The 14717-nt window shown below is 44.7% G+C and overlaps 1 protein-coding gene across 1 annotated transcript in view; it reads left to right on the top strand.

Annotated features, from left to right (window-relative positions):
• cacna1ba (calcium channel, voltage-dependent, N type, alpha 1B subunit, a) overlaps positions 1–14717 on the top strand; it is a 320635-nt gene that overhangs the window by 145459 nt on the left and 160459 nt on the right. The window contains exons 11-14 of the mRNA XM_084024282.1: positions 631–837; positions 7953–8065; positions 8185–8297; positions 8393–8524. Coding sequence (XP_083880408.1) covers positions 631–837; positions 7953–8065; positions 8185–8297; positions 8393–8524 — 565 coding nt within the window. The remainder of the gene's footprint in view (positions 1–630; positions 838–7952; positions 8066–8184; positions 8298–8392; positions 8525–14717) is intronic.

Genomic DNA, 14717 nt, shown 5'->3' with positions numbered 1-14717 from the left:
AAGACTACAACACTAGTTCCTCATGTTTTCAACCTGCCAATAGGGGGCAGAACCCACTGAGGCTGCAGACCTATTACAGACCAGTGGTGGGTCGGCTCGCTCCGGTGAACCAGCCTGCAGCGGTCAGTTTACCGGGCTGACAGTCCGGCAGCGAGCTTACAAGTTTTCTCTTTCTCATTTGTATCCAGTCTTTCTTGACATTTGGGCTTGATTGAAGTCCTAGAAGGTTTAATACAGTTCGGATGAAGACCATGGCACTGTCATCTAAAAGACTTAATTTTGCTACATCGCAGATAAAGCACAAGAACATGAAAAAAAGTTAATTATATCATATTTATGATTTAGGGTTATTTGTCCTTTTGGTTCTGTCTATCATTTTCAACTCACCTCTTTAACACACACACACACACACACACACACACACACACACATATATATATATATGGATTGTACTAGAGTGCCAACTTCAAACTGATAAGTACGCTGCTCTGCAGTAAATCATTAAGTTGACACAAAACAAGGCTCAGGTCCAAAGTTACTATTTTCAGTCATTTTTTGATAAGACCACCTCAGGTTAAGACTTAGTAACTTTATTGCATTTTGTATATTTTGCTCCAACTGCCCCCCCAGGGTCGCCGTTTGCCCATGCCAGCTTGAAGAGCAAGAACGAGAGCTCGTCTTACATCACGAGGAAAGAGAGGCGGATTCGCTTCACCATCCGCCGTCTGGTCAAGTCCCAGGGCTTCTACTGGACTGTGTTGTGTCTGGTCGGCCTCAACACGTTGTGTGTCGCCATCGTACACTACGACCAGCCTGAGTGGCTCACCTTTGCACTATGTGAGTCCCAGCAATAGTTAATAGTTAATAGTTGTCACATTAACCAATATTACTATGTAAGTAAAAAAAAAGAAAAAAAAAGAAGTAAATATTAGCATTTGACCATTTATACATACATTTGAATATTCCAAATAATTGGATCATTCCAAATAATTGGATCAAACACATCTTTCCATTCACTTCTTTAAACGTTTACATTTAGACCAATCCAGACATATTTACAATGGCAAGAAAAAGTATGTGAACCTTTTGGAATTTGTCATAAAAGGTGATCTGATCTTCATCTAAGTCAAGGGTATTGATAAACATAATGGCCCCTAGTTTCGTAGACTAGGCGCAGTCAGCAATCAGCGCAACTGCGCCACGCCGCCGGGGTGTGTCCGGCTGGACTTTGCAAGTTTCGTGCACCGCGCAGGCTCGCGCAGGCACGCCTCCCGTCTCGCCCACCTGCGCAAGTGGGAAAGAGGGAGTAGAAGAAGGCGTGAGTGGGAGACGAGGAGGAGACAAGGCGTGGACTGGGATTAATACAGCCGATTCAGATCTTCACCAATCAAATGAGCTCCTCTCCTCACCTTTAATGCGTTAGGGGAGGTTCAGTGCAAGTTCCGTCATTTGACAACCCGATGACAGAAGCAGCGCCCACTGCATGAAAAGTCGGATTTTCGTCCCTGTAAACGCCCGAAAATCTCCCTAATTTTCGGGAGTTAACGACAATTTACAGGCTGCGAACGCCGCGTTCGTCTGTGCCGAAAATTGTCGGAAACGAACCACAGCGAAGGCTCTAATTAGCATATGAATAGCGGCGAAACCCCGCCTGGCCAGAGATGGCTTGAATATCCTCACTCAGGATTGGATGAAACCACTAGTTTTAAACAAGTATAATCGCTCGTGATTGGTTGGCAGATCTGGTCATTATAAATGTAAAGCCAACCCACGTTGGTAGATCTGTCACTATTGGTCAACCTGATGAGTCATTATAAATGTAAACCCCACCCCCGTTGGCAGATGTGTTACTATTGGTCACACTGGGTCTTTTAAACAAGAATAATCACTAGTGATTGGTTAGCAGATCTATCACTATATATATATATATATACACACATATATTTATTTTTATTTATTTATATATTTATAAATATGAATGAATTTATTGAATTGCCAGGAGGAAGTATTCAAAGAAAGAGCTTTATTGACAACAACACACAACTGTACAAATTTGCCCACACAACAAACAAATGAACTGGCGACATTCTGTCCGAATTTGGTCAATTTTACAGCCGCCTGCGGTGCGTGGCCCTGTACTTGGGAGTCTTCTCTAATCGCGACTGTAGAGTCGCACAGAGCTCGGTGAGCTCCTGGCTACGAGAGGATGGAGGTCGCACAATCCATCCAGACACCCCGCCAACGACGCCGTCCTCCTCATCAGACATCATGTCTGTGGTGGCGCACTTCCAACGGTCCGCCTCATCGCCAGCAAGCACACTCCGTCTCGCTTCCAGCAGCTGTAAAACAATCAATAAAGACAATCAGTACTGCGCGACGCACTGCGCATGGACACAACACATCTATTAATGCACCTGAAAAATAGGTTTAGGTAGGTTTGGTCACATTGACCAAAAACGGATCTAATAAATCTAATAAGTCTTACCCTCTTTCTCCTGGAACGACTCCGAGCTGACGTCTTCACAGCTTCCGCCTGCGATGCGAGATCAGGCTGTGTGTCTGAAGCTCCTGCGTACCGTTTCATAGTATGTCTTACAGGCAGCTGGAAAACAATTAAATGAGTGGTATGAATAAGAAAACTTAAGTCACAGTAAAATTAAAACAAGGAAGAAGAAAACAGTAAAAGTTACTTACACACAATGGCGTCACTATCGGCGTCATAGAAATCCGGACTTGCGGACAAAGCTCCGAGCAAGTAAGAGGTCACAGCTTCGTTATGAGGCGAGGTTCGTCTGTGAAAACAAAATGAACAGTTAAGATCGGTATCTACTGTTAACGCATCTATTTCCTTATACAGCAGAATGAAAGCATATTCTTTAAATCGTACCCTTGCTCCGGTTCGTAGCGCCTACAATTCGTCTCCGAGTTGTGAAGCCGGCGTACTGCTTCCTGTAAAAGACCACGTACACTTAACAAAGCAACTTAACGTTACACTGGTTCCTCTCTCTTGTTCTTTTACAAGGCTACTATGCTACTTTTAGCTTGGACTATTAGCTTTTAAGCTACTTTTAGCTTGGGCTTGCTTTGCTAATTTTAGCTAGCAGTCACCGAACATATTCTTACCGCAATCATCCTGAGAGTCTCCAGCAGTCCTGGGACATCCTGAGAGTCTCCAGCAGTCCTGGATATATGAATTACAACATTTAAACCACATTTCCTTAAGTGAAGCCTCTCAGAGCAGCATTCCTGCTGCCGGTGAACGACGTGAACGTCTCCTCATCGTTCCCCCCACTGAATGAGGCGCCCGGTGTCTGCATCAGTCCCTTTAACGGACAACGGTGCACGGCGTTATTAATCACCGTTAGTAAATATATAACCACGGTTTAACATAAGCACTATATTATTAGTTAACGTCGGTAAAAACGGCACATTTTCCGCTTCGCTTGCGCTCGCTAACCTCTGTGGTAAATTAGCGTCAGTAGGCTAGCCGGCTGCCAGGACCTTCGATTCGTAACGTTAACGTACAATGCCAACAACAATAAAATAACGTTCATTATCAATACGATTTAAAAGTCAGCTGGAAACATAAAAGTCATGTTACAGTATACTTACATGTGTACGCGGTTTGTGTCGGGCTGTCGCCAGAATCACCGCAGTCGTCCGCCATTATCCAAAACTTGTGAAGTCAGACGAGCCGCAATGCATTTTGGGAAGTTGAGTAGATTTAGCAAGGTCCGCTGTACTCAGAAATTCTTGCCAATGCAGTATACATCCGGGCATTTCTCGCGTGCACAAATTCACATACTATTGTATGTGAACGCACTACGTACTCAAATTTACGTCACAATTAAGTACGAGTAGGACGTTAGTTTGGCATTTCGAACACAGCCGAGATCTATGATCTATGAACCCATCCTTGACCCTCTAGCAGAACTACGACCAGCCATTATAAAGCAGTTTATAGTTGTTAATGTTGTGTCAAAAGGTACTGCATTTAAACATGTTACTGCGCAAGTTTCCTGGCTTCATCCCCATCCGGACAGACATTTTTATGGAAAGCCAATAGAAGTTTGGAGCTTGCAGGGAACAGACACGTCATACCCAGCATCATTTCTGCCTGTTGAGCGCATTGCTGGGAGATGTGTGGTTAACACATCCACTGTGCATTTAAGCAAGACCAAAGAAAGGGTCACTGTAGTCATGCCACTATGCACAGTGGTTGAGCTCTAGGAGACTGTGATGTTGTTTGCATGAATGTACATTTTACCTTTGTGGCAAAGCCTGATTAAAAGTAATTGTTGAAGCAAATTGTTTTGTGTATCTTTGAATGAAGATGAAATTAAGTTATATCTTTGAATGAAGATGAAATTAAGTTATATCTTTGAATGAAGATGAAATGAAGTTAACACCTTTCAGAAAAATGTCACCTGGGGGAAAACTCCCCCTGCTACCCTGATTTGCATTTGTATAGCTCACAGCATTTTCATTTACATGTTAAAGCCTCCCCTAAGATTACGGGGAGGGGGGTCATGGGGGGACAACTGCCAAGCAAGGCCCACGTCAATTCCCGGCAATTTACGTCAGTTTTCGGTGTTTCCTGCAAATTGCCGTTTGCAGTCGTAAACCTGAACTTCCACGTCAATTTACAGGGCCGCTAACTGACGAAAATCCCACTTTTCATGCAGTGGCCGCCGCTCCCACCACGCGCATCACGCGCTGTGCGTGCGTATCATAATAATAACAATGCCGATATTATAAAAAACAGGAGAGAGAGAGGGAGATGTTTTGGTCCGAGAGGCTGAGTTTCCGTTACGCGTGCCATCCGCCTTTGATCTGACGTCAGATGTGACGGGACAATCTATATAGATATAAATTCACGTGTTGATTCAATTAGTTGTATTAAACAGTGTTTGTTGTGATTGTTTATTGCATTTAAATGTGCCTGGAACTGTGGAAACCTGCCTGTGAGGTCTCAGTGACGTGTGTGCACTGCGCGCCGTGAGCAGGGCATTACAATAATCTAAACGACAGGAGATAAAAGCATGCATCAGCACCTCCGTACTGGCCTGAGAGAGAAACAGGCGGACTCTGGCTATATGTTCTTAAGATGATAAAAACCTATTTTCGTCATATTTTTGGTATGTGGAATAAAATTCAGCTCAGAGTCAAAAATCACGCCCAGATTTTTTACTGACTGTGCTGGTTTAAGATCTTGTAGGTTTGGTAAAAGTTTCTCTCTCTGGCCTTCAGGACCTATAACTAAAACCTCAGTCTTGTCCTGGTTGAGCTGTAGAAAATTCTCTGCCATCCATGACTTAATGTCTAAAATACAGTTAAAAAGGGCGTCAATTGGCCCTGTGTCATCAGGAGACACGGCGATGTACAGTTGCGTATCGTCAGCATAACTATGGAAGCTGATGCTGTGCCTCCTGATGATGTCTCCAAGGGGTAGCATGTAAATATTAAAAAGAAGTGGACCTAAAATTGACCCTTGGGGAACCCAACATCCAATGTCATAGGTTCCTGAGGAACATGTATCCATACTTACATAAAAGCATCGGTCTGTGAGATAAGAACAAAACCAGTTAAGAACAGTACCAGAGATGCCCACCAGATGTCTGAGCTTATTTAATAAAATGTGATGGTCTACTGTATCAAAAGCTGCACTTAGATCCAGTAGAACCAACACTGTGAGCTTTTTATTATCAAAATTCCACCTGATGTCATTTAAAATCTTTAAAAGTGCTGACTCGGTACTGTGGTTTTTCCTAAAACCAGACTGATGCTTCTCTAAAATGTTAATTCTGTTTAAAAAGTCGTTAACTTGGTTAAAAAACAGTTTTTCTAAAATTTTACTTAAAAATGGTAAGTTTGATACAGGTCGGTAGTTATTAAAAACACTTGGATCTAAATTGCTCTTCTTCAGAAGGGGCTTCACCACTGCCATTTTAAAGGCGGTGGGGAAGACACCCGTCTGAAGAGAGCAATTCATGATGTTTAAAAACTGTTCCTCGAAGAATCCATAAAACGATTTTAAAAGTGATGTGGGAATGGGATCTAAAAGGCAGGTTGTTGGGTTTACTTGGGAGAAAACTCGACCAAGTGTCCTTGCATCAACCAGGGCAAAACTCTCCAGTGTTACCTCAGGCAAGGACAACAGTTCAGTGTTAACAGATAAAACTTGATGGGATAAAAGGCAGGATCTGATGACCTTGATTTTGGTTCTGAAGTGGTCTGCAAAGTTCTCACAAAGATCATCTGTTGGTGTCTTAAAAACTTTATTAGAATTAGTACCTGTTAAAATATCAAAAGTGGAGAAGAGGAACCGGGGGTTGTTTTTATTGATGGTGATGAGTTGTGAGAAATGTGAAATTCGTGCCTTTTTGACTGTAAAATCTCGTAATGAATTGTCAGTTTACCTTTCCTCCATCTTCTCTCGGCACTCCTGCATTTTCTTTTCAGTTCATTGATTTCAATGTTTTTTCTCCACGGGGGTATAGGTTTTCTTTTTATTGTTTTAGTTAAAAGTGGAGCTACTGAGTACAAAGTTGACTTCAGTCTGCTGTTAAAATTATCAACGATAAAATCACAAGGTGCGGGTAAAATTTCAGCTCTTACATGTCTTTATTGAACACACAAATTCAACATTCAGCCATTCTGTTGTGGACTTGCTCCCGTGTTTTTGGTCGTTGTCCTGTTGCATCACCCACCTTCTACACGGTTTTAGCTGACGTACAGACTGTAGTGTTAATGGATTTATAGGACACAGGATGTGATGTCGCCCCCTGGTAGTTAGGCATGGGAGGTTGTAAACCAGGCACTTCTATAAAGTCATGCTTCAAGTGTACACTTTGGAAACCTCTCTCCATACTTATTTCCAAGTTAGAAGTACCTAACTCTACACAGACATTGTCACATTCCCCTGAAGAATTGTCTGATATACTTGAGAATTCATCTTCCCCTCAATGATTCCAAGCTGGCCAGGAGCTGATGCAGCAAAGCAGGCCCAAATCATGATGTTTGCTCCAACATACTTTACGGTTGGGATGATGTTTTCATGATGATATGCCGTGCCCTTTCTATGACAGATGTAGTGCTGTGTGTTTTTTCTAAATAGTTCAATCTTAGTTTATCAGTCCATAAAACATTTTGCCAAATACCGCTGTGGAGTGTCGATGTGCTCTTTTGCAAACTTCTGGCATGCAGCAATGTTTTTTATAGTAAGCAGTGGCTTCCTTCGTGGTGTCCTGCTGTAGATACCCTGCTTGTTCAATGTTTTACATATTGTAGACTCATGAACAGAGATATTTGCAAGTTCCAATGATCCAAATCTTTGGCTGTCATTCGGGGTTGTTTCTTTACCTCATTGATGTGTCTTCGTTGTGCTCTTGGTGTCACTTTGACTGGGCGCCCACTTCTTGATAGAGTAGCAACAGTCCCGAAGTGTCTCCATTTGTAGATTGTTTGCCTAACTGCAGACTGTTTTTTTTGTTGTTGTTCTCAATATAACAATAATAATTCAATTTCATGTATATAATACATAGACATGAGAAGTTCAAAAAACGTTATTACTAAAGACACTTTATATTTGTCAATACCCTTGACTTAGATAAAGATCAGATCACATGTTATGACAAATTTATTCAGAAAACCATGAAATTCAAAAAGGTTCACATACCTTTCCTTGCCACTGTACATAGAGTTAGGGACAGGGACAACTGCAGAGACAGATGTGCATACATGCATCACAAAAGTACCATTATGCCATTTTAGGACATACGTCTGACACACTCAATCATAGCGCTATCCAGCATTATTTTATCAAACAATAGGCTCTTTCTGCATCTTATTTGCTACAGGAGCAGCTGGAGAGGCAGCAGTAGCTGCTCAATTGAGTTGTAAAAATCAGCAGGGAGAGCGACATTAATCTGTATCTTATTGTTCCTGGACAGACCTGGCAGAGTTTGTATTCCTGGGCCTGTTTCTGGCAGAGATGTCCATGAAAATGTATGGCCTCGGACCCCAGAGCTACTTCCACTCCTCATTCAACTGTTTTGACTTCGGGGTGAGTTGTCCAGCTAGGAGTTCATCAGAGTGTGTGTAGAGTAATTTAAATGTTTCAGGACTATTGTTACAGAAAAATGTCACAACAGAATAATGTTTGGGAATGACAACTGTTCACAGGTGATTATTGGCAGTATTTTTGAGGTGATCTGGGCTGCCATCAAACCTGGGGCCTCATTTGGGATTAGTGTACTGCGGGCTTTGAGGCTGCTCAGGATCTTCAAAGTCACCAAGTGAGTTATCAGTATTGTCTGCCTTCGTACTGGGTACTGGTAACTGGTTATGCCAAAATATTTCTTTGTTTATTCACATGTCTGTGTGTGTGCAGGTACTGGAACTCTTTGAGGAACCTGGTCGTATCCCTTCTTAACTCCATGAAGTCTATCATCAGCCTGTTGTTCCTACTCTTCCTCTTCATTGTGGTCTTCGCTCTGCTGGGGATGCAGCTGTTTGGTGGCCAGTGAGTCATAGCCCATTTTGGAGTAGACGTCATGTTTACATCACTGCCGCTGTTGGCACATTGCAGTGGCGGCTCCAGAGATTTTCTGTTGCAGGTGCTATGGGGATGCTCAACACTTAAGAGAAGGTGCTTTGAATTTCAGGGCATTTCATTATGGCGGTGGCATCGGACCACCCTTGGTATATATAGCTACACACGCGTACACGCATTAACTATACTCGTTCCACGACTATAAGCAATATATGTAAAAGTATTCAACACAAGGGCTATAGATACAACATACATGACATCAAGGACAAAATTCTGATTTCAGAGGTGGGGGGGACACAAGTATTTTTAATAAAACTCTAACTCTTTCAGTTCACTGTGTTTTCTAGTAGTTCTTCTAGTTTTCTATTGCTAATTTTAAGTTTACTGTTCCCTTTTTTGGTTTGACTGGTTGTAAATCATGTAGCAAAACATTATCACCCAATTCTAATCCAATAGTAATAATAACAACAATAATAATAATAATACATTTTATTGATCAGATTATTGAGAGCTTTGTAGATGATGAGGAGGATCTTGAAGTGGATATGCTGCTTTATTGGGAGCCAGTGAAGGTGTTGCAGGATGGGTGTAACGCATTTCTTTGAGTAATTTACACTTTGACTTCTAAAGAAGTCTCTTATGTCCACTTTTCTTTTTTTAGACATCCTGGCTGCGTCTAATTACCAAACACACACGCACGCGCACACACACACGCGCGCGCGCACATACGCTCACGGACACCGATTCAAACGTAAATGTAAATTAAACCTCTAATATTAACATCCTTCTAGCGGACGTGAACTAACTTCCAGTAGCGGACTCCTGTAGGACTCCTGACCGCAGACTAGCAGACCGTCGGTGTGCAAGCAAGATGGAGAGACAGCGGGGACGGCCAATCACACAAGAAACGGCAGAGCCAATCGAGGAGCTTGTGGTCGGTCTAAACTAAGGGAAACAGGCTTCAGCTTGAGCGGACGTTTTCCGCTTGGTCCTAGTGCTTGACGTGTCTCTGTTTACTATAGCGTAACATTGTTTTTGGACGGTAAAAAGTGCAACGGACCAAAACGGCCTTTTGAAAAAGTGCAGGGGACATTTCCCCTGTGTCCCCCCCCTAAATTACGTCCATGCATGACATTAAAATATAAATATAAAAAAACTACAGACATTTCTTGGGGGTGCTGGGCGGGTGCTATGGCTATTATAGGGGGAGCTACAGCACCACCTAGCTCCCCCCTGGCGCCGCCACTGGCACATTGTGGTGGCAGAAATTCAGCAGAAACAAGTTGAAATTGACGATATCTTTGGAAATAAAAATGTGTAGTGCTGTAGGATGTCAGAATAGGAATATAAAAAAAGATGATCTTCGTTTTTATATATTGCTGTCATTGAAGATCCCTTCCTCCCACCTCCGGGAGAGCTTTGACCAGATCCCGAGGGAGGCTGGGGACATTGAGTCCGAATGGACCTTGTTCTCTGCTTCCATTGTTGACGCGGCTGTTCGAAGCTGTGGCCGTAAGGTCTCCGGTGCCTGTCGTGGCGGCAATCCCCGAACCCGGTGGTGGACACCGGAAGTAAGGGATGCTGTCAAGCTGAAGAAGGAGTCCTACCGAGCCTGGTTGGCTCGGGGGACTCCCGAGGCAGCTGAAGGCTGACGGGTACCGGCAGGCCAAGCGTGCTGCAGCACGGACGGTCGCTGAAGCAAAGGTTCGGGTCTGGGAAGAGTTCGGGGAGGCCATGGAGGAGGACTATCGGTCAGCCTCGAGGAAATTCTGGCAAACCATCCGGCGCCTTAGGAAGGGGAAGCAGCCCTCCACCAACACTGTTTACGGTGGAGGTGGGGAGCTGCTGACTTCGACTGGGGATATCGTCGGGCGGTGGAAGGAATACTTCGAGGATCTCCTCAACCCCACTGTCACGTCTCCCATTGGGGAAGCAGAGGCTGGAGACTCAGAGGCTCATCCACCCATTACCCGGGCTGAAGTCACCGAGGTAGTTAAGAAGCTCCCCGGTGGCAAGGCACCGGGGGTGGATGAGATCCGCCCTGAGTACCTCAAGTCTCTGGATGTTGTGGGGCTGTCTTGGTTGACACGTCTCTGCAACATTGCGTGGCGGTCGGGGACAGTGCCTCTGGACTGGCAGACCGGGGTGGTGGTCCCTCTATTCAAAAAGGGGGACCGGAGGGTGTGTTCCAACTATCGGGGGATCACACTTCTCAGCCTCCCCGGGAAAGTCTATTCCAGGGTGCTGGAGAGGAGAATTCGGCCGATAGTCGAACCTCGGATTCAGGAGGAACAATGCGGTTTTCGTCCTGGCCGTGGGACACTGGACCAGCTCTATACCCTCCGCAGGGTGCTCGAGGGTTCATGGGAGTTTGCCCAACCAGTCCACATGTGTTTTGTGGACTTGGAGAAGGCATTCGACCGTGTCCCTCGTGGCATTCTGTGGGAGGTACTTCGGGAGTACGGGGTCGGGGGCCCTCTGCTAAGGGCTGTTCGGTCCCTGTATGACCGGAGCTGGAGCTTGGTTCGCATTGCCGGCAGTAAGTCAGACCTGTTCCAGGTGCATGTTGGACTCCGGCAGGGCTGCCCTTTGTCACCGGTCCTGTTCATTATTTTTATGGACAGGATTTCTAGGCGCAGCCGTGGGCCGGAGGGGATCTGGTTCGGGAGCCACTGGATCTCATCCCTGCTTTTTGCGGACGATGTGGTCTTGTTGGCTCCTTCGAGCCAGGACCTCCAGCATGTCCTGGGGCGGTTTGCAGCCGAGTGTGAAGCAGCCGGGATGAGGATTAGCACCTCCAAATCTGAGGCCATGGTTCTCAACCGGAAAAAGGTGGCTTGCTCCCTCCAGGTCGGGGGGGAGTTCCTGCCTCAAGTGGAGGAGTTTAAGTATCTTGGGGTCTTGTTCACGAGTGAGGGAAGGATGGAGCGTGAGATTGACAGGCGGATCGGTGCAGCGGCTGCAGTAATGCGGTCGCTGTATCGGTCCGTCGTGGTAAAGAGAGAGCTGAGCCGAAAGGTGAAGCTCTCGGTTTACCGGTCAATCTACGTTCCTACCCTCACCTATGGTCATGAACTTTGGGTCATGACCGAAAGAATAAGATCCCGGATATAAGCGGCCGAAATGAGCTTCCTCCGCAGGGTGGCGGGGCGCTCCCTTAGAGATAGGGTGAGGAGCTCCGTCACACGGGGGGAGCTCGGAGTAGAGCCGCTGCTCCTCCACATCGAGAGGAGCCAGTTGAGGTGGCTCGGGCATCTGCATCGGATGCCCCCTGGACGCCTCCTTTGGGAGGTGTTCCAGGCATGCCCCACCGGGAGGAGACCCCGAGGAAGACCCAGGACACGCTGGAGTGACTATGTCACCCGGCTGGCCTGGGAACGCCTTGGGGTCCTCCTGGAGGAGCTGGGGGAAGTGTCTGGGGAGAGGGAAGTCTGGGCGTCCCTGCTCAGGCAGCTGCCCCCGCGACCCGGTCCCGGATAAGCGGAGGAAAATGGATGGATGGATGGATGGATGAAGATCCCTTTGAAGCAGAACACAGCCATTAAACAGATTGACTGGAATGATGAAGCCCTCGTGAATTCTCGGTTTATCAGTTTTCTTATCTGTTTATCACACACAATGGCAAAGTTAATGATGTAGTTAATAACCATAAATTAGTAACAGCAGCAACCACACAGCTGGCATTCTCAGTAGGCTGTTTAATAATGGTAAACACCACGGATCAACCATTGCAACATTAGCGTGAAAGCAGAAGTAACATGAAAACACTTCAGCTGCCTAACTTTAGAACAGAATTCTATGAATGAATGGGGCATAAAGTAATATTATATCTGTGATATTACATTTATTTGACACTATGACTGAGCAAAAACTGAGCCAAGACTTGGGAAACATATTATCATTGTATTACAATGTGATGACTGAGGATTGTTGTCAGTACGTCTGTCCCATAACACACAAAAATCATTTGACAAACTCAGTATTGAATGTCCTGGACATGACGGCAAAGACAACATTTTAAGTGTCAAGGGATTTGAGGTTTTCCTTTATATAGATCATGGGTTCCCAAACTCCATCAATGTGGGCCTCCGCTCTGAAAACAGTGACACCTCCGTGCCCCCCCCCCCCCCCCCCCCCTCCCCGCCATGACAATCATTTTCAAATAATGATATTCACTTCAGTTAAGCCACTTAAATCGGTGCTTTACTATGCAATGCAATGAGTTATCAATAAAAATGACAGCAAGCACTTTATCTGGCACTTATTGATATGTAAATATTCCACACAATTGGAGGGCAAGTCTGGTGCCAGCAGCCGCGGTAATTCCAGCTCCAATAGCGTATCTTAAAGTTGCTGCAGTTAAAAAGCTCCTAGTTGGATCTCGGGATCGAGCTGACGGTCCGCTGCGAGGCGAGCTACCCTCTGTCCCAGCCCCTGCCTCTCGGCGCCCCCTCGATGCTCTTAACTAAGTGTCCCGCGGGGTCCGAAGCGTTTACTTTGAAAAAATTGGAGTGTTCAAAGCAGGCCCGATCGCCTGAATACCGCAGCTAGGAATAATGGAATAGGACTCCGGTTCTATTTTGTGGGTTTTCTCTCTGAACTGGGGCCATGATTAAGAGGGATGGCCGGGGGCATTCGTATTGTGCCGCTAGAGGTGAAATTCTTGGACCGGCGCAAGACGGACGAAAGCGAAAGCATTTGCCAGGAATGTTTTCATTAATCAAGAATGAAAGTCGGAGGTTCGAAGACGATCAGATACCGTCGTAGTTCCGACCATAAACGATGCCGACGGCGGTGTTATTCCCATGACCCGCCGGGCAGCGTCCGGGAAACCAAAGTCTTTGGTGAAATAAATGAAAATGAAAATGAAATAAATGTTTTTCCTTCTTTTTTGAATCAACCTTCCGCGCCTCCCCTCAAATTATTTGGCGCCCCCCAGGGGAGGTGCGCCTCACAGTTTGGGAACCTCTGATATGGATACTTGGTTTCTCCACCACATAGAAGATGTCCGTCCACAGTAACTTGGTCCATTTAGTTGGATCCGTACAGTGAGTACGGCTCAGAAAACTCACCACATTGATAATTGTTAGCTTATGAATGTCAGCCCATCTTCAAACTTTTAACCTGATTGACGCAATTTGACTCAGCCAAATCTGAACATGCACCTATAATACATATGTTCTTGGAATCCCTGCAACATTTTCCACTGCTAGCAGCCTTTAATTCAGCTTAGAGGTCATAGAAAAGAGGCATTATTGGGGGACCCCTTTTCCACAGAAGAGCTGTCTTCCCAACTGCAGTGCTGTTGTATACAGCATTCAAGAAGTCGGGTCATGTCCCCTTTATAGGGTACTACCACATTGTGTTAAGCAACATTGCAGCCTTTGGAAGACTTTCGTAAGACCAAATTCAGAGAATACCATAACAAACCCCCAATTATTATATAAGAAATAATAGAAAACAGACTGCTCTTATAATGTACATAAGATCTTGCCTAGTAATATTTTTCTTCAGTAGACCAGCTAATTTTTGTCACATCTATGGTAACAGCACAAACAGGAACTGCCAGTAGCTAAAGAAATGTTAAGTCAAAAAAGCTAAGCCATGTTAGCCATGTTTACTTTCTCCATTGCAACGCCATGTCAGTTTATATCCCTCAAAGCATGATGGAAGCTAATCGCAAAATCTCAAATTAATAAGAAAAAGTAAACCAATAAAAGTTACATTACTAAGGCTCAGATTGTCCTATAAACACACACTACATACGGGTGATATGGGGAAATATTCTCCTTTCTATATTTTAAAAATTAAAACTATCAGAAGTATTACTTCTGGCTAATTTGTCACATTTCTTAGAATACATTCACTTATTTTAAAACCTATCTATTAAAGGTGTGGAAAGGACACACAAACAGTCAAGAGTTTAAGGGTCACAAAGGAATACATTAGAACTAATACTGTATTTTGTTATTTAATTCTAGAACAATGGATATGGCAGCATGATTTGCCCTCAGCTGCTACCAGCATCACCTTACCTTACATACACATGCATATTGTAAATTCAAAAACAATCTTTCAAATCAAAGAAAATTAAATGTAAAGTGGGAAAACATTTCCCAACCATAGGCTGCTGAGCTAAATACAGTGTTTCTGTGGATATGTT

Source organism: Eutrigla gurnardus, assembly GCF_963514095.1.
Source record: "Eutrigla gurnardus genome assembly, chromosome: 13".
Lineage (NCBI taxonomy): Eukaryota > Metazoa > Chordata > Actinopteri > Perciformes > Triglidae > Eutrigla > Eutrigla gurnardus.
This window is presented reverse-complemented; position numbering and strand designations above follow the sequence as displayed.